Source organism: Populus alba, chromosome 4 (assembly GCF_005239225.2).
Source record: "Populus alba chromosome 4, ASM523922v2, whole genome shotgun sequence".
NCBI lineage: Eukaryota > Viridiplantae > Streptophyta > Magnoliopsida > Malpighiales > Salicaceae > Populus > Populus alba.
Window position 1 is genome coordinate 22,940,840 of NC_133287.1, and position 20,098 is coordinate 22,960,937.

At 32.0% G+C, this 20,098-nt stretch overlaps 1 protein-coding gene and 1 long non-coding RNA gene across 5 annotated transcripts; both read right to left on the bottom strand.

Annotated features, from left to right (window-relative positions):
• Positions 1–79: 79 nt before the first annotated feature.
• LOC118050103 (pectin acetylesterase 8-like) lies at positions 80–5,181 on the bottom strand. 4 transcript variants are annotated; one of them, XM_073408807.1, is made up of 15 exons: positions 4,944–5,181; positions 4,073–4,194; positions 3,878–3,960; positions 3,489–3,618; positions 3,311–3,390; positions 3,144–3,230; positions 2,937–3,061; positions 2,787–2,847; positions 2,651–2,704; positions 2,491–2,568; positions 2,008–2,113; positions 1,517–1,662; positions 1,279–1,401; positions 450–649; positions 80–364 (listed from the first exon to the last, which is right to left on the bottom strand). In XM_073408807.1, the coding sequence occupies exons 2-14, from the start codon at positions 4,191–4,193 to the stop codon at positions 560–562; spliced, it is 1,284 nt and encodes a 427-aa protein (XP_073264908.1). In that variant the 5' UTR covers position 4,194; positions 4,944–5,181; the 3' UTR covers positions 80–364; positions 450–559. The 4 variants fall into 4 exon arrangements, with proteins under 4 accessions (XP_073264908.1, XP_073264907.1, XP_073264906.1 ...); XM_073408806.1 differs by lacking the exon at positions 4,944–5,181 and adding an exon at positions 4,486–4,526 and having other exon boundaries at positions 80–347; XM_073408805.1 differs by lacking the exon at positions 4,944–5,181 and adding an exon at positions 4,486–4,526.
• Positions 5,182–14,860: 9,679 nt separating this feature from the next.
• LOC118050102 (uncharacterized) lies at positions 14,861–17,937 on the bottom strand. The gene is made up of 2 exons (XR_012169736.1): positions 15,829–17,937; positions 14,861–15,232 (listed from the first exon to the last, which is right to left on the bottom strand). It is a non-coding gene; the product is annotated as an uncharacterized lncRNA (long non-coding RNA).
• Positions 17,938–20,098: the final 2,161 nt, after the last annotated feature.

The window sequence follows — 20,098 nt, forward strand, 5'->3', positions numbered from 1 at the left end:
GCATAAACTAGTTTTATCAACTAAACTATTTGTAGCTCACACCGACAAGCCTAAGTACTAAGCTACAAACAACTGAACAAAGTAAAAAAAAAGGTTGACTTCTGGTTTATTCACAAAATTTGAAGGTAATCAAATAATAGAATTAGGAATTGGAATAAAACTTGTTGAGGCCTGCTGCAACATAAAAGCAAAGGAAGAAAAATCCAGAGGACGAGCGTTGATGTAAAGTTGATAGATGTCCCCTCCACTTACACAGCTTTGTTAGGGGTTGTTGCTGCCATTACATCATCATCCGGGAACTGCTGTCTTCCAGTGGATTTCCTTTGCGAGTCAGCATCTACTTCTTCCTTAACCATAAAGAAACCTACAAGTTAAGTTTCCATGGCAAATTAACACATGTAACTCCTGTCCTCAATTGCAACCAAAAAAGAAATCTAGTGTTTATGTACCTGAAATTCAAGACATGTAGCAGACTCAGTTGCCGCAAAGCAACCTTTCCGTGCTTGAATTTTACTCTTTGATTTGTGCTTACTTGATTTCATCTTTCACAAACTGATTCTCATGGCAAGATCACTCCCATTAGCATTAGTAACCCGCACAATAACGTACTCATATTGACTGATGCTGCAGACCCGTTTGGCGGTTTCTTCTGCAAAAGCAAACCATCAATATATGAACCATGCCATTCCCTTGTCCCTTTTCTTACGCGTGAATTTTTCTTAACAGGTTAAATGTATTTCTCTGGATATTATTACATGTGAGCTTATATGTAATACTGATGCGGTCCTGATTTTCCAGTTTCATTTCTTGTTACTTTTTAATTTGGCAAATGAAAGTAATGTTCCATGGTGGTTTCTTCCCAGTTTTGTGCTTACAGATTACTTTAGGTTATTTTAAGAGATGAGAATGCTTGTGAAAGAGAGCTGGGACTTTCAAGGATAAGTATTAGATTTTGGAGGGAGAGAGCACTGTGATAAGTCGTAGAGTTTGGGATTTTTTATGCAAAAGCTGCAAATCACAAAAACAGAATCTAGTAAAATCATATACTACTGTTTCTCCATTGAGAAAAGAATGATTTTGTTTTGAGTAATAATTGAATTTGAATACACTAACAATGATGGGAGACACCCAGCGCACATAGGTTGAGTGCAGTGGTGACTTTTGCTTATTCAGAAGCCTTAATTAATCATAATTTTCTATTAGCTTGTTTAAGCTCTATCTCTGCTAAAATTGTGACTAATGAAAAGAAATATGTGGTTTGAAGAAATAAATCTATACTTCTGGGTTGTTTGGTGGAGCCAAATCACTGTTTTGGCAAGATGGATTGCAAGGGTAAGGACAATCAATCTTTTGGAATGGACTCCGATCATAGAACCAATCTCCAACTGCCTTCGCAATTTTCTGCAAAATAGTATGGTTTTACAAAACATAAAAGAAATCAATCTTTTAAAAGGAATACTGATGTATACACAATAGGAGAGGATTGATAATGAGTAGAAAACTTGCAGTGTCTTACCTTTTTACCAAGCACTGGGGAGTCTTCCATGAACCATTTCTCTTGTGTTTCAGTTTGGCAGTGGGCATAGCAAGAGTCTATATAAAATCCTCTAGATGAAGAGTTGATTGATTTATTCAATGCATTCAGAAACTGCAACCTAAAATCTGAAAAATAAACCCACAATGAAATCCTTGAAAAAAATTCCCAACCACTAGTTGTTTTGAATGAATGCTATCTCACTCTCTGTTGACTGCGAGAAGATTAGCACAGATGTCTGAAAGTTCTGAAATAGGAATGTTTAAGAGTTTCAACCACTAATCATCAAAGTGTTTTCAGCTCAGTTGATGAATGTTTGGACAACAATTGATCTTTTTTTTTTCTGTTCTTGTTGGGGACACAGTTTTTAACCTTAAATTTTGAAGTCTTTAAACAAGGTTTGTAATAATAAAATTTTGAAAAGTAAGTTCAGAGGATTGCTTGAGTGTCTAAATTAAGTTGCTTCCAGTCACCTTGCATAGATTTGAGTTGAAGAGGTGAGCAGTTGTTTATGTCTAGCTTGCAGCTCTTCCAGACGCCAAGGGGATCAGCAATACTCGGTGCCAAAATGTTTCTTATCTGAAATAAATACAACACGAATTAGAAATAAGATATGCAAGGAGAAATATAAAGCATAAATAAAATATGAATTGATTTTAATGAAGAGAAAGTGCTCCAGACATAGAGATTACTCTGAAACTCGTCTCCGTATCCACAACACAGCAGATATGTTTACACTACTTGGAATGAAAGAAAACCTTCCATTCATTTAATGAATTTCATCTCTCAAAAACAGGCGTGTTGCATAAGAAGACATGAATCTTTCCAGTGTATAAGCCCCCTTCACCACATAATGGATATGGAGACCATTTAACAGTACCGAGTAACATAAAAGATAAACCTACTTTCTGTTCAATGGAAAGTAATTGTTTACGGAGAACCAGATGTGTGCTAACCTGCCATGAATCGTAGGCTGCATTAAGAATGAAAAGTGGCGTTCGTACTTGTGGAGCCACATATTGTGGGAAGAAACACTGTAAATTGTTGAGAAGGATCAGCAAGACTGTATACGAAACGATGAAGACAAAAAAACCATATCAGCAAGAGCATGCTTACAAATGAGGGTTTCAGCATTGAAGTGCAGGACAGGGGCAGATTTTTTGCAGATCCCTGAAAAAGAAAAATAGCAAGTCTTCATCTGCTCTTCTGTGAAATCTACATTAGAAGGAAGAAGAAAATCCGAGGACAGTACATGTAATGTCACAATTTCATTAAAGTAGGTCTGCACATGCGGGGCTCCGGAGACATCCTTCCTGTTACAAAATACTTTCGTTGTAAGATTTCAAAAGAATATTAAGATACCAGCATAGGTTTCTGAAATAGGTCCTATCAATGAGCTTACACTCTGATAAAATAACCAGCATCTGAAAGGCATTTTACTTTAGTGCCCATACGTAGGAGTGCCCGGAAACTGTCGCAGTGCAAAATGGAAGCCAATCCACCAGCTGAACAGCCAGAAAGAAGAGCCTGTTCGGAGATGACTAAACAAGTTACAGAGAAAGTTCGGTCAAAAGAGAAAGATGCTGACAGATCTTCAAATGGATCTTACGTTTTCAGCATTTTTCAATCCTTTAGGTAATAGATCCTCAATGACAGCAAGCCAAATCCTAGCTCCTCTGAAGTGAAGATTAGTAGCCTGATCAAATTGTTTCTGATTAAAAATGAAACTTTGAAATTCTAAAATGGTTCCTGCTCAATTTTTTTTTACCAACTTACAGGATTGACTGCCTGCACATCACCGGTAAACGATGACCCATCACAGTATCTGATCTTAACTCTATTCCAATTGTAAAAATCTGCAAATTCAAACGAAACAAATCAATAACCTGTCTACGAAAACCATGCTACTCAAATTCAATAGCAAGGTCTCAGATAATGAAAAATTTGGCCACACCTGGATTAAACGGCCGCTTGTTGTTCATGATCCCTGAGAAAGCAATTTGCTGTCCCATTAGCTTCGATGAACCTAAATGAGTTTTCTTACGGGAAAGGCAGCTCGTGACATTGTTGCACCATCCTCCTCCCTTAATATCACAAGCAAAAGGCATCTTAAACAAGATTAAATGAATTATAAACAGTTCAAGCCATTCTAGACGTGCAAAACTGGATTTCCTCAATCTGTCTACGACTCCTTTTATCTGATTCATACAACTAAATGCTCATGTCCCTTTCATCAAAAACCAAAACCAACTTGCCTGTAATCAAAACCAGGCCCCTAACCAGCAACAGCTTCATTTTATTGGCGTAAGAAATTATCAAGTGGACCAAGACAAGAACACATACCTCAAAATGTATCAACCAACTATTAATGCCTGTACCAAACCCTTTATCCCAGTGGTAAGCTGGCGGGCTTCCATCCAAACAAACTGCAGAAAAAAGTATTGTTTCCAAGAGAACAAAAACAATTATAAACTTGTAATTGAAAACAAAGTAAGGCAATAAATAATTGAATTCAATCAGAGTATTGTAATTCCTAACCAGCTCCTTTGGCCACTGCACTCTTTACGTAAGTAATTCCTACATAAAGCCCTTGTGTTTTCATCAATAACATCAGAGAAACCAGGAGTTTAAACCAGTGGCCTAATCTCGAATCTACCATTCTGCACATGCCAAACAGCAATTACACAGTATAAACACAGGTCGACACAAAGAAGTGATGCAAAGAGAAAAGAAGCCAAAAGCAAAAAAAGAAAATAGGGAATGGCAGTGAGAATTATCAAGGAACAGACATATAATTATACAATAATTCAGCATAATCTAGCAACAGAAGATGGAAATGTGAACTCCCATGATCAGAGAATCTTTAAATATTATAAAAGAAATCATGGGGTCTGTCATTTTTAGTGCTAAGATTGTAAAAATAAATAAGTCAAAACAGAGAATGGGGCAACCTGACAAGCACATAAAAACCGACCATCCCAAATGCATTGAATATAAAGAAAAAGACACCGCAAAATCTAGCGGCAACCAATAAAGTTTCAATCTTTTCTATTGCTTTCAGCTTTAGAATTTCCGGACCACCAATGATTCCCTCAAAGTTTCTTCTTTTTTTTCTTCAAAAAAAAAAATGTAAAAAGGAAATAACCATGACTATAAAATATATCATGAACAGATCAAGCAGCATAATTTACATTATTAGAATCAAAACTACAATGTTGAATCACTCTTCTCTTCTTTAACCAAGAGTAAAACTTCCATAAGTTTTTTGAGTTGAAATAGGTTTTTTATATATAATATTTAATAACTTAACTGTCACTATCGTGACATAGACACAGTTGTATCATTTTTAATTAAATCAAAAAGCACAGTGGTAAAAAAAAGAGAAGAAGAAGCGGTGATCATTACTAACCTTTGCTGTTCGGTGGGTGATGAGAGAAGCAAAGAAAAGAGAGAATGTGAGAGAAAGAAACCCAGCAAGTAGTTCAGTAGGAGTGCATTGGCTTTCTAAGCAAGAGAATGGGAGAAGAAGAGGAGAGAGTTGCTAGCGCCAACTGTTTGGCCTGAGAAATTCTACAGCTTCTTTCTTTTATTTTGTTTATTGAGCAGAGAACACAAGGCTGGACAGCCAGCCGACACTCATTCGACTTAAAACATTCACTTTCACAAAAGGTATTTATATAGGAATAAACAAAGGGTAAAACTACTCTTTAACCCCTTACAATTTTAGAACTTCTCATTTTAGTCCTTACAATCTATGTTCAACATAAAGGTTAACGCAAGAAAGTTGCTACCTATAGGACCAAAATGGAATAGTTTTGAATTCTATAGAAGCAAAAATTTATATAAAAAGGTAGTCCCTGATTAATTAATTGTTGTAGTTTGGGTATGTCACGGTCCTTGAAGGGTGAAAACCTGACCCAAAAAATTAGCGGCTAAAAGGCATCTAATGGCGTCACAAATTTATCGAACTACGTGCTTCTCTCCAAAATAAAAAGAATTAAATAAGTAACAAATTAGAGTTGCCTTTTCTATCATGGGTTTTTATTATTTTTTTTTTTATCGGAAACTCATATATATATATATATATATTATTTTTTGAATCTCCCTATTATGTATTTTATATTGTAAATATTCATTATATATTATAATATGTTAATACGTTCACATAGCACTTTTTTTGTCATAATATTAGGTTAAATGGTTGACAAGTGTTCTTTTATGAGACCCACAATAATTCTTTTATTTTTAAATTTTTATGTTTAAGAAAGTAAATCAATTTAGAAAATATTATTAAAATGTAATTAAATAAGATTAATCAATAACAAAGATCGGAAGAGTAAAGGATCAAATATTGATAATAATAATAATAATAATAATCTTTCTTGCTACTATAAAATATGGCTTGATTCTTTATAATTAAGATTGTGCTAATAATTATTAGTCTTTGATAATATTCTAGCCTTTTAATTAAATTAATAAGGTTCTATATATATATATATATGTGCTATATCAATTGAGATTCTTCACATAAATATTTTATTCTAAAGAAAGAACTATAATATGTTTTGCAAGAGATATATATCAAATCTCATTTTGTTTTTTGTTTTTTTTTTAAAAAAAAGAAAATAAACAACTAATAAATAGGTAAGATTGTTTTTGTTTTTTTTTAAGGAAAAAAAGTAAAACATTGACTAGATTATTTTATGCATGTTTAGGAATATGGTTGTGATTACTTTTCAAAGTATTTTTCGTGTTAAAATACATTAAAATAATTTTTTTATTTTTAAAAAATTATTTTTAAAATCAGCACATTAAAACATTCTAAAACTTAAATATACTATGATAAATTCACCAAACAAGATTTGAGATAAGAAATTCAAGATTTTTATCTCTTGTTACATACATGGATGTTCATGTTGTCAGATAATTTTTAATGGAAAAATAAATAAATTTGGAAACAAATAAAAAAAAAACAAATTAGATGATATATAAGAAAATAAAACAAATAGTCTATGCTAAGAGGGTGTTTGGGAGTGTGGTAGCGGTTGCTTTTCAAATAGCTTTTCGTGCCGAAAAGCATGCCAATAATGTTTTTTCATTTTTTAAAAATTATTTTTGACATCAGGATATCAAAACGATCCAAAAAGTACAAACCGCACTCAATTTTAGCAACAAAAAAAATAATTGAATTTTGGTGAAAAGCCGGTTTGGCCGCAATGCCAAACGGGCTTAATTCAATTCTCATTAATCATGTAATATTTTAATCCTTATAACTAAGAATTAATTTGGAAAACAATCTTATAAGAAAATAGATTAAAAACTTGATATATATATATATATATATATATATATATATATATATATATAATTAAACCTATTGTATATTATTATTGGCTTTCATCAGATGAGTGGCAAACTTGTGTGGAAGCAGGAAACATGGGAATGTGGGAGGAACTTGACCCCACTGCCCTTTCCTCCTGACACGTCTTAAATTATCATTAGTTAGGGTTTGTTAACGAATTTTGTTTATCTATAATTTGTCGCTTGATTGGCGGTGATCGGCTTTCAGTGGGACCCAAGTTGGTTCCCCCCTTCTTAAAATACCGTGATTTTATTAAATATTAAATTAATACAAAATAAATTATTTTAAAAAATAGATATTTGATTAAATATTTCACAGTTTTAATAAATCATTATCTTTCAAACAAAAATAAATATGTTCCATTATGTATTTTTTTTTTCTCTTAATTGTTTTTGCTATGTAATCTGCTATTGCTAGATATAGAGATTGAATTGTGTTTAGGAGTGTGGTTATGGTTGTTTTTCAAAGTGTTTTTTATACTGAAATGCATTAAAATGATGTTTTTTTATTTTTAAAAATTATTTTTGAAATTAGTGCATTAAAACAATCCAAAATAAATCTATATAAAAATTAATTTTTAGCCAAAAAAATATTTAAATTTTTTAAAAACATGGGTTGGCTCGCGTTTCCAAACACTCCAGTTAAATGATGAATCTTAAATATGTAACAAAAAAATATTATTAATCTTTGTATGAAAGAATGTATATTATAAAACTATAGTATAAAAAAAGAGACATGGGAGACATGTCCTATGTATTTCATTTTTAAAAATAAAAAATTAATTTAAAATTTTTATAGAGATAGATTTATTTTATGTTTTTGTTTATATCTTTTAATTAAATACATTTGTGCTCATTATATATACATTTATTCTATCTAAAACATTAACCAAACATAATCTATATAAACAAAATTGTTTTAGAGAGATTTTTTTTTAATTTCTCTAATTAAATATTTTTTATGTGTTTTTTTCTGTCTAAAACAGTCTATAGGAAGAAATCTTGAGTTGTACATGTTTGGCTGTAAAGCACTAATATTGCTAAAATGATTTTAGAAATGCATGTTAAAGTATTCCCAACATAATTGAGTGCTCACTAAAAAGTCAACAATAGGAAGACCCTTTTGTTTTTTTTCTATGGAATATGTTCTATTTTATTGTTCACCGCCTAAAAGGAACTCATGTGTACTCCATTAAGGAAGAAAGAGGCTGAAAAATAAAATTCCAAAAAGACCTTTCTAATTCATGATCATGAACAAGGACATGCATGACCTTGTACCCTCTCAAAATTCGAGGCATATAATATAAACATCACAATATACTATAATAGAGAGAGATGGAATTTATATGGGTGTTACTCGGATCCAAATATACACACATACATACATTATGGTTTTTCTGGTCTTTGAAGAAAATAAATTAGAAGTTCATGATAATTTAGACATTAATTCTCAATCAGATATTGATGATAGCAAATCTCAGTCAGCATATGTTTTTACTATGAATAGAGACAATATTAGTAGGAAGAGTTTCAAAAAAAAAAATCACAACATATTCTACAACTGAAGCTGAATACATCTTTGTGTCTGAGGCGGTAAAAGAGATTATTTTGATCAAGAAGTTCATTATACAACTTGGTGTGGTTCCTAGCATTGTTGATGTAATAGTTATATATTGTGACAACAATGGAGTTATTGCACAAGTAAAGAAACAAAGATCTCATCAAAGATCCAAACATGTAATTAAGTAATTCCATGTGGTTAGAGAAATCATAGAAAGAAAAGATATAAAGATAAAGTGAGTACCTACTGAAAATAATCTTATCCTCTCACTAAGGTACTGTCTTAGCATAAGCATGATCACTATATGTAGGGATATGGTATTAGATATATGGCCGATTAACTTTCGTGTAAGTGAAAGATTGTTAGTTTATATGCCCTGTAGTTAGCCAGTTGGTTACACGTGACACTATTTTATTCATATAAAACATATTTTATTTTATTAAATAAATGCATTATTTATTGTTAATATTTATTTATATTTAATTAATGGATTTAATGTTTGATAAATGAATCTAGGCATTATTTATGAATTTAATGAACATATTTTATTTATATTTCATATAAATATATTACATGTGTCTATGGAACGACTCACGTGAAAGTCGTGTAAGTAATCACTAAACTTGAAATCACTAAATTATCTTATATATGGAGTGTTATGTTTTGATCTTGTTACATTTTATTTTATGGTAAAGGTAACAAATGGACAATCATTGGATATAACATAAATTATATGAAACTATTTGAGTGGTCAAAAGAGAATTCATCGCCCTGTTTGAACTAGAAAAAATGTTCTATATGTTCTCAAATAGTATTGATTGTCAATTCCTTACGCAAGGTGAAATGAGATTTGAAGAGAGTTTCAAATCTTGTTCAAATGATTAATGATTATATTGTTACGAACAAATATAATTTGACATGACGGAAACACTCAATGCTAAAATATCTAAATCAGAATATTATTGATAAAGGGATAATAATTACACTAAGAAACTGGTCACTGAAAGGTTAAGTCAAACTATTTATGACTTTTTTAATATTTGGGGGATCATGACACTAGACGATGCACTTGATCTTCAAATATAAATTAATTAATTATTGAATTGATAATAAATTAAATTGTTTAGAAACCTAGTGGGTCACACACGTTAAGAACCATTAGTAAAAAATTAAACTGAGATAATTAATCAAGTGTGACTTGATTGAAAATAATTTTAGAAATTAAACACTAAAATATATTTAATTCAAGGATTATATTTCTAGTACTAGAATAATTAAGAAGGGATTTGATTGATTGAATTTCTAAAATTATCATTGAATAATATATGGATTTTAGGATTCTCTATAAATATAAAGTTAAGCCTATTATTTTGGTACAAAAAGAAAAGGAAAAGTTATGCCGGATAGTTTTTAGAGAAAAACTGTGTAAATACAAATTAAAGCTAACATTTTTATTTTCATTTTATAAACAAGTTAGTTAGAATGACAATACTAAAATACTAATTTGTATTATAATTAAAACGAAGCTTATTTTCTCTTTCAATTTGTTTTTATAGAATAAAGTAATCTCTTATTTTGTTCTTCTATTTTATTTATTGAGTTTATCTTATAATGTCAATTTTTTAATTTTTCTTTCATGATAGGATTTTTTGGTCAAGCCATCAACATTAGTCACGTGATTTGAACACGATTATTTTTTATTTGAATGGTAGATTAGAGATTTGCGTGGATTTAAGCATGAAATTGATCCGATTAATTAGAATATAAGATCATAACGGAAAATGATCGTATCATATAATACCACATATTTTAAGGAGATCGATCCATGTAGCTAGTTTTTTTTTGTCTACAACAACGTCGTATGAAATCTGCAGAAATATATTTTGAGAAAACTGCTAAAATAAAACATTGATTCAACTATATATATATATATATGCTTGGTGTTGAATAATTGCAGAACCGAACAGAGTCATGTGATAATGAAGACGAGCAACTTGGTGATCACCTAATTAAGGAGTTGGTGGAGAAGCACTCGACAATCACCATCTTGGCATGGGCCATACGAGCACTTGTAGTCTGAGAGCTTAACCTATCGGTTTCTTTCTCTTTCTTGAATGGTCCAAAAATCCAATGATGCAGAGGGAAACCCAACTCCCCACGACTTAAAATCAATATTTAATGATTATTTATAATTAATATGGCAATATTGGCACCTAGCTAGCTATCTATGCATGAATTGTGATAAAATTAAGGAGGCTTCAAGCTTGGTGTGGTGTCATGTCACCAATTAGCTGTTACATCACCCTCACACCCCTCCCTCCTCTTCTTCCTCCCCGGAGAAAATATTCTCATCCTTTCATTCCAGCCATATGCTAGAGTTTCAAAGAAATAGCAAGTGACCTTCTCTTTTCTTATACATGGATCATGTTGTTTTGGTATAGAATATTATGTATATTATAATGTTTTCTTAAATAAAAGAACATATTTTATATAAAGAGACGTGCTTTCAAGGAGAAACATGAGTACATGGATAGCTATGATATTGGTATGGAGAGACATGCATGTTTATTGAATGACTGGACATTAATTCGTATCTTATCATGCTTTATATGCAGATTAGACAGTGTGTGAAAAAAAGTAACTATTATCTTATATTAATTAGAGCCCATCTTACAAGTCTCTTCTTCTTCTTCTTCTTCTTCTTTTCTCTACAAAACATCTCTTTTCTCATGGGATTCCCAGTAGCTTCGCGTGTTTTGCCAGGAAACTTTATATATTTCGGGTGGAGCCAGGAAAGTTTATGAGGGGGCTAAGATTAGGAAATTTTACTAGTTTTTACCAGCCTCCTACATATTTGATAGTAGAAATAAATATCACCTTGGTTCTTCTTTTCCTTCCCTCTCATTTTAAATTCTTGGTACGTAGAAATAACTTGAAACAAGCTAAAGGCCTAACTAGTTAGTCAATTTAAGGAGGTAGTTACACAATCTATTTTCGTAAATGATGATGGCAATCGATCTAGCTAGCTAGGACTCTTTTAGCTAGTTTCAAACTTGAATATCTACACAACCTCCGTTTTATTTTTTCTCGATTGACTTGATTTTCAAGTTTTATCGGCAAGTTATTGTCAAGAGTTGGTTACCTTTAGTTTGTTTAGGTTACCAGCTGATCAATATACATATAAAGCAATGATTAAAATCACCAACGTAGTTGGGAATTGAGCAACAATTGAAGGAATCTCAGCATAAAAATAATGGAGAAAATGACCTAAACCAAACAAGTTCTTGACTAATGAAAGTCAAGCACAAAAATATATAATTAATTGAACTATAATGAATTATTATGGCACCAAGGATCGGGATCTAACCACTGAATTTATTTTTGAGTACTCGTGATCATCTTGAAAGGGAGAGAGGGTCAAAATTTTATACTCTTGATAAATTAGGAGCCGAAATTTATAATGATTTTGACCACACGAAATAGTTGGACTTCAATGATATAAGCTTGGGAATTCTAATCTATATATGGTCCCACGTAGGACAGCCTCTTCGACCATGGCCAAGCGTTAGAGATATGGCTGTAATTATATTGAAGCCCTACACCTATACATGAGACAAGCACATGCTAAAGCCTAGCAAGATCGATAACATATATCTTTGAAAACATAGAGCACCAAGAAATTCTTACATCTGCCTAAATTATGAAGACAATGACGAGCACTTAGACTTTTATGGTATGAAAATGGACCTGTGTTTATCCATCTAGTTATACTATTTATTAAAGATGTGGAATTTAGCCACTTGGGCTGCCCTGAGTTCATGTAGACACAACTCGTCCTATTTTATCACACTTCATTCATAATTTTGTTTTTTGAGTTTTATTCTTCTTTTTTTTGGTTTTTTTTTAAATGGCCCTTTAGAAGTTCTCTAAGCATTCAAATAGGTGTTTTTATTTGATATCTTACACCATTAATCTTGGACCATGTTTGGAGCATAGGTAAGACGTTTTTTTTCTTGGGATGGATGGATAGATTCAGGATTTATGGAGCAATTACTTAGATATATATTTTACGCAGCAACCCTTCAAATCTAATATAAAAGGAACTTTATTTTTTTTTATTATTAACATAAATATTCAGATCAATTAACATATATCTCAACTAATCCCAATTTACAGATCTTATAATCTCGAACCGATCTTTTGTGAGATTGCATGAGAGCAAATCTAATTATATTAATATCTATATTGATTTCTAGTGTAATACTAATCAATAAGGTTTAAATAGGTGGTTCATATTTGTTATCTCCCACCATTAATCTTTGCCTAAATTTGGAATGTGAATTATTAATTTTTTTTTATTTCCATGTATTTTAAAAATATTATATATTCAAGCACGCTTAATTACTTAGTATAAGCTTATCTTATTTTCTTAATAGTTATGGATCATTTTTTTTCCTTATCAGCACTCTAAAGAGGGGCTGAAGGCCCTTTCAATACAAAATGGAAAGCCCAGGTGTATTCAAGTTCAATATTCCTCTGTTTTTTTCATGATAATTTTGGAAGAAGCCCTTAAATTAAATTCAAGTGTTTAATTTGAAGTAAATTAATTAATTAATTAAATTCACTAATTTAAAAACAATACAATTCAATTCATTTTATTTTCCATATTACTCTGTCACATTCATATTATTTCTTCAAATATCACTATCTTTCATATTTCTTAACTATTCTTGGCTTGGTTTTACTATTTAATTTTTGTTAAATAATAAAATAATAAGTTTGTTGTGGAAAATTCACACAAAGCAAGCAATAACATAAAAAAACATAGAGAGAGATAGAATTGCCGGAGCAAGCCAACCCGCTGGCCGCCACCAACCTTCTCACACACCCTGCCATCTTGTCCACCTCCACCACCCTCACAACCTGACCGACATGTGGGAACCTTTTCTTTCATCATATGTGGTTACTCTGATTTTTTATTTATGAATTCAATGGCGTAATCCATTCATGATTCAAACTAACAATTGCCATCTTCATATTTTTACAATCACAAAATAAAACTATATTCATTCTAGATTTGTTCCAATTACAGATATTTAAACTTAAAGTGAAACAATAAAAAATCTAAGAATGATTAAAGTGAGAGAATGGGAGTTTTAGAGAGAGAAATGAAAGAAATTGGAAGTGGAGGGAGTAAAAAAGAATTGTTTGAAAAAAGAAAGAGTAATCATGCTACTGTACTTTTAGCATTTTTCCATTTAGCATACATCAGCTATACCATTACAGCAGTACATTTGGTCAGGTCATAGTCAGCTGTCAAGCACGGAATTTATGGAATCTATCTATCACTTTTTACTGTAACATCTCTGAAATAAAATAAACCCATAATGCTAAGAGAAGAAGTGGTAATGCAGTGAGCACTGACTTGGGATCTAGGTGGATGCCCTTTGCCTTCACTTTTCACAGTGGTCTTTTTACCATTCCCTCATTTACCTCCTATTTTAGTATCTACTCTACCAGAGACTAGAAAATATACTATATACATCTCTGCTCTACCTCGGATGAGCGAAAAAACAGAAAGACTAGAAAAATATTAACAAGAAACCAAACCAAAAACAATATCAAATTAACTATTTTGAAAATTAAAAAAAAAATCCAGTTCAATTTGATTTCAGTTTGACCGAACAAGGTATAAATACTCAATTTTCTTCCCGACCCTAACCTAAACCAGCCCCCCCGACACACCAACTTTCTCTCTGCCTCTCGTCTATCCCAATTCCCAACCCTAAATCAAACCTAAAAGTAGTCTTCAGCATCCGAAAATAATCACCTATTTCATGTTTAAGTAGAAGGTTCCAGCCAAATATTATCAATCATGAAATTGATTATTCTTAGATTTGCGCGAACATAGTATTGATAATGCTAGCAACAATGATTTAAGGTGGTTGCCAGCCAAATAAAACTACTTACACTCGTTAATTGAAGATATTGCTCAAGCAAAAGATTTGGCTAATTCTCTTTATAATATAAACGCTATTTTTTAAGATTCATTCAAACGTTTGAACAGGACCTTCCCTTCACTTGATGTTTACGGAGGATTCATTTATTCAAATGCTGAGAACTAGTTTTTGTGTTCTTGGATGTCTAATGAGTCATTTACTTGTTTTTTTGTTTTGCCGGTTTTTTAACAATACAAACCTAAGCAAAATCTTTCAATTCTGTTTCAGTTTTGAATTAAAAAAATTCAGTTTTTTTTTTTTTTTTTTTTTTCCAGTGTAAGCCAAACCGAATCGAAAATATTTACCCCTGCTACTCTATTATTTTTTGCTTTACCAAGGAGAGCATCTATGCAACGCAATTGGCCAACTAACTCCAATCACGCAAATAGAACGACACTGACAAAAGATATCCAAGTTTCCATGTGGAGGAAGGACCGGGGGGGGGGGGAATAATAATATATGTCCAGAGGAAAAGACCAACCAAGGACAAAAATTAAATAATTACACGTATAACGTGCCAAGAGTGTTGGCAAATAAACACCAAATGGGATGACTAGATGATGAGAGAAAAAAAAGATACCTTGACAATTTGGGCAGCAACAAGAGAGACAATGTGGCAACCCTTCAGAGTAAGTTTAGGCTTTTCACATTGGATTCTCTCTCTGTTGTAAGAACTAAAGCCATCCATGACCTCATTCCAGTCAGAAAATGGAGCTTGCTAGCAGGAGCTACAGACAGCAGAATTGACCATATCGAGTTTGGCTTGGCCCCCATAACCTGTTTGAATGGAAGAATTCTTCAGAAATGCTGAAAATAAAAGGAACATAATGATACTTATTTTGGTTGATCTGTTCGGAATGCAGAGCATGAAAAGATAGTAGAGGGAGGTTTCCTCGAATATATATATATATACTCATGAATCTCTTTTTATCACCAGAATGGTAATGAAGATGAAAATTGAAATACTAACTGATTAAATACTGAACATTTAAGTTCTACTGAAGTGAAGAAACATGACAAAAGAGGCATTGATAACGGACTAGAAACAGCTTCCCCGTCGCAACATATCATCCATATTTTATTTCCTTTCTACTTAAAGAGTACACAACGTGGAAGGTTTCAATAATTTAAAGCCAGTATTATTGCCATTCTTCCACAGTAAAAATACATCAGTTCCGCCACTACTGAGAGGGCAACTGCAGTCAGCCATCAAATACAAAAATACCATCTTCTAAAGAGCATATCAAGGAATTCATGGCAATTGGCAACTTGATCCTTGAGTCATGCAAATAAATCCCTCAGTACTCGGAAGATCAGTAGAAGTTACGTGGAAAACGGAAAAAGGAACATGATGATACAGAAGGATCAAAAACCTGCAAGGGTAAAGCTGAACCCCCCCACACATGCCTGCCAGAACAACTATTTATCTGTCACATTACCAGAGACTTCCTCAATAAGTTGAATTCAACACTCCACAGCATGTTTTTTGGGCCCTCTACTTTTGTTGATAAAGGTCACTCCTTTTGTAATGTTCCACAAAAGTTCAAGGTTCTTAAGACTTTCAATGCAGGATAAGAAGAGTTCATGAGCTACAAATCATAAATCATTCAGCAAGAAACTCAGTCCTTTCCCATGGAGAATTGGCATGTGTACCTGCAAAAGTACCACGGCTGCCAAAATCTGTAATTGTAATGCTCCTCACTTCACAGTGAAGGACTAACTTATGGGCAGACTATACATGTTCTATTGAATGCTAAAAGTTCCGATACGTACTAAAATAAGAGAGGGCGAGGAGCTGCTGGCATTTCAGTCTTCACAGTACCAGTAAGCATATAGATGGCTTTACTAATTGTAGTCTCTCATACCTTGTTTCTATCCAAATTACACTCTTAACATTGAATCATTATCTGTGTACCACTAACCAAAACTATTTTTTCAAAAACTGCAAAGCACCAGCAGAAATAAATTATGAGCAGGTCCATATTACAACAACCCTATCATTTCACTTAAGCTTTTCACTGCATGTGTTGGACACGAGCTCAATTAACAACTATTCACTGAAAAGATAAAGTAATGTTGATTATCCAAGCAAGTTCTTGAACAACTTGGAATAAATGACTTTATCTAGTAGATATCTCCAGCATTAGAGATGAAGGATCAGCATTTATTCCCTGGAAACTTTTGGAGAAAAAAGTACATTTCCAAAAGAGGAAATGGAAACTTATTTTTCACAAAAAGCTATACTTTTCTAAATGGAATAATTAGGAGACTGGTCCAAAAATGAATTCAAAACAAAGCATAAATTCTTAAGATATTGAAGCAACCACAGACACACATAAAAAATCGGCAGAGTAGAGAATAAGGCATTTATTAGCAACCTCTCTACCCATCCTCTCTCCCAAACACCTAACCACCACCTGCATAGCATTTTCCATGCACTAACATATGCCAGTTGACAATAAAAGTAAAAATTTGTGGTATAGCTAGAAAGCTAGAATTCCTTGCAGGTATTTAATTTAAAGGACATATTGAATATGGGGTTCAGCATGAGGACCTTTTTCCTTTTCAGATCATAATCTCAGGAATGTAATTATCAAAGCCATCTGTGTTTGGTCGGCAGATTTCCAAGGAAACATTTTAAACCTTGTTTGGCTCCTTGGACCTAAGATACAAAAAAATATTTCTACATTGCTATTAAATATTTGCTCATACCATTTATTCATTTATTTTTATTTTTTGAAATTATACCCACAACCATCTATGAAGTATATAAGATCTAAATTACAATAAAATCGCTAATTACACATCATGGAGAAATTACATATTCGCCGTTCATGCCAAAATGCTCACACAATAGATTGAAAGGATTCAACACGCTTAGTAGCATTAAATAAAAGCTTGACTTTTCAAAATATAATTAACTTGTAAGTTATGACTTGAGAATGAGATTTCTAACTTAAAATCGTAAATTAATTTTAAAAAAGCTAAGAAGACAAGATCTAACAAAGAACAACTACAGTGTATTCGATTCAACCACAAGAGGGCCAAGATCTATTATAAGTAATCAAATCAAAATAAAATTCTCCTTTTCTTGTAGTAAAAATATGAGAAGACCTGAGATCTGATTGAGATATAAAGAGTACGCTATAGAGATCTAACGCTGCTGCCTCTGCTTCGGCGGCGGCGGAGTCTTCACCGCGGTCTCCGATTCAGTTGATGCAAGGCGGGATCCAATTCTCTTTCTTTTTATAATTTGCCTCACAGCCAATCGTGTTTAGCCACCTGGCAATGAAATCGCAGAATCAGTTCCCGACCTGCACCAAGCGAATTAGAGACCGCCGGTAACTAAAAATCCTCTCTCCTTCTCTACAAAAATATAATTTTAATTTATTTTCCGTAAATAGCCCTACTTATATACTACTTATTTAGGAGTGGGTAGGTATTGGAGAGGGAGGAGGGTTATTTATAGTGAGCACAGACGAACGTGATTTGGACACGTCGCCTCCTACCGACTTCCCGTTCCTTGTGGCGGCAACCATAAGCGGGATGTGGTTTTGGTTTGGCCAAATTACAAAAAGCCCCCAAACTTTTGTTAAAAAAACAAACACATCCTCGAAACAATAATCCTTGATTTCCCATCCTAAACAATGTGATTTTTCAAATTTACTCAATTATGGAAAAGTTTATAAAAATTCTCTCTCTATTTCTTTACAAATTACAATATAAAAAATAAATAACCAATCCTTTTTATTATTGATTTAGTTTGAATCTTGAATGGGATGGTCGCTTAGCAATGATGTTCAATTAAAAAGAGATTTGAACATCATATAATTTTTCAAATTTACTCAATTATGGAAAAGTTTATAAAAATCCTCTCTCTATTTCTTTACAAATTACAATATAAAAAATAAATAACAAATCCTTTTTATTATTGGTTTAGTTTGAATCTTGAATGGGATAGTTGTTTGGCAATAATGTTTAATTAAAAAGAGATTTAAACATGTATTTTCATTTACAAAGTTATTAAATACTATCGGATTTAAAGTTAGAATTATGAGTTGGATTGATTAACCTGTATTACTCATTAAATTATATGGATTTGACCGGATCGATTTTTATATACTATGCTATTTTGATTTTAGTAGCACTGCTCATTGAGAGAGAAAAGGAAGTATTTTTTTTTAAGGATTGTTTTGTTAATTTCTTAATGAGATCTTGTTTAGGATGGAAAATCAGGGATAGTTTTTATCACGGGGGTGTTTTCTTACAGTTTGTGGCAATCAATGACATGAAAATAGGGTTGGAGCTTATGAAGATTGCGATTTGTGTCGGGTCCTGCGTGGTGCTACAGTAGATGCACGTGCGCGTGATCTTTAGCCTCAGTGCTATGTTTTGTAAATAATTTTTTACACCACAGTATAAAATATAAAAGTAGCATTTTTTTTTATATTTTTTTGCGTGAAGATTTTATTTCTTCAAAGATGATGCTTTTAGCCACGCAGGAGTTTCTTTTAAAGAGGAAAAAAATATTGTGAATTATCAATAAATGTATCTACATATAAATTAGATTCTTTAATAAAAAAAGAAAGGTCATATTAATTCGAGGGCTTAAACTAATTAAAAAATAAAAGTTAGGCACACTACACCTTTCACTTTCTCTTTTTTATGTTTTAAATATCAATGCTGCTCGATGGAATCACTTTCGCATTAAACTAAATTTGTAAGGGTAAATGAACATTTAAAACAAAACAGGTTATGAAAACAACGTAAGAACACTTTATTTATGTGGTAAACTCTAACTTTTACAATGGATTTAGCACTTAACTCGGCACTTATTGATTCGGATCATTAGAATATTGAGTTAATTATTAAATTATTGGATCAATAATTTTTTAAAACAGTATTATTTCATTAATTTTTTTTTATACTGACTTGATTAGGTTAAACTAAATTATTAAAAATCAAACCGGATCAACCATATCTTATTTTATACTTAGGATTCAAGTCCTATATTTTTCAGCTTAAATTTAACAAGCTAAACTAAAAAAGATATTAACATGGATAGCTAAGCGCATGGTTGAAGGTTGGCCTCCTTCGCAGCATCATAGCTCTTCAGGCATTTGGAGGACAGAGCTTGAAAGAAACATTGATTTTAAGATTCCATGGAGCCGCCCCTTCATGTTATTATTAAATTGGGATCTTAATTAAAATAAATAAAACAGTATTGTGGCATCGACTTTCCGTCCTATGCTTTTGAATCCATTAACAAAGTAACAAAGTTAATGTAATTGTATTACTTATTATATATGATACATTTTTTTTATTATTCTTTCTCTACCTTAAGATGCCAAAGTGGTTTATTAAAAAAATGATAAAAACATTTTACATATAGATGGTGCTGTTGTCAAATAATATTATTAAATTTAGACTATACTCATTGGTTTGATCGAAAATCGAAGCTCCGACAGCATAATTAGCCTGAGCTGGTATTAAAGACTTAATTTTTAAAACACTTAATGAATAATTGATCAAATTATAGTTCGGGATGATACTAAAATCATACAAACTTGATGAAAACTAGTTAAACTTGATAAAATTTGGCTGATTAGACATGTGGGTGATTTTAAAAAAATGAAAAATTGT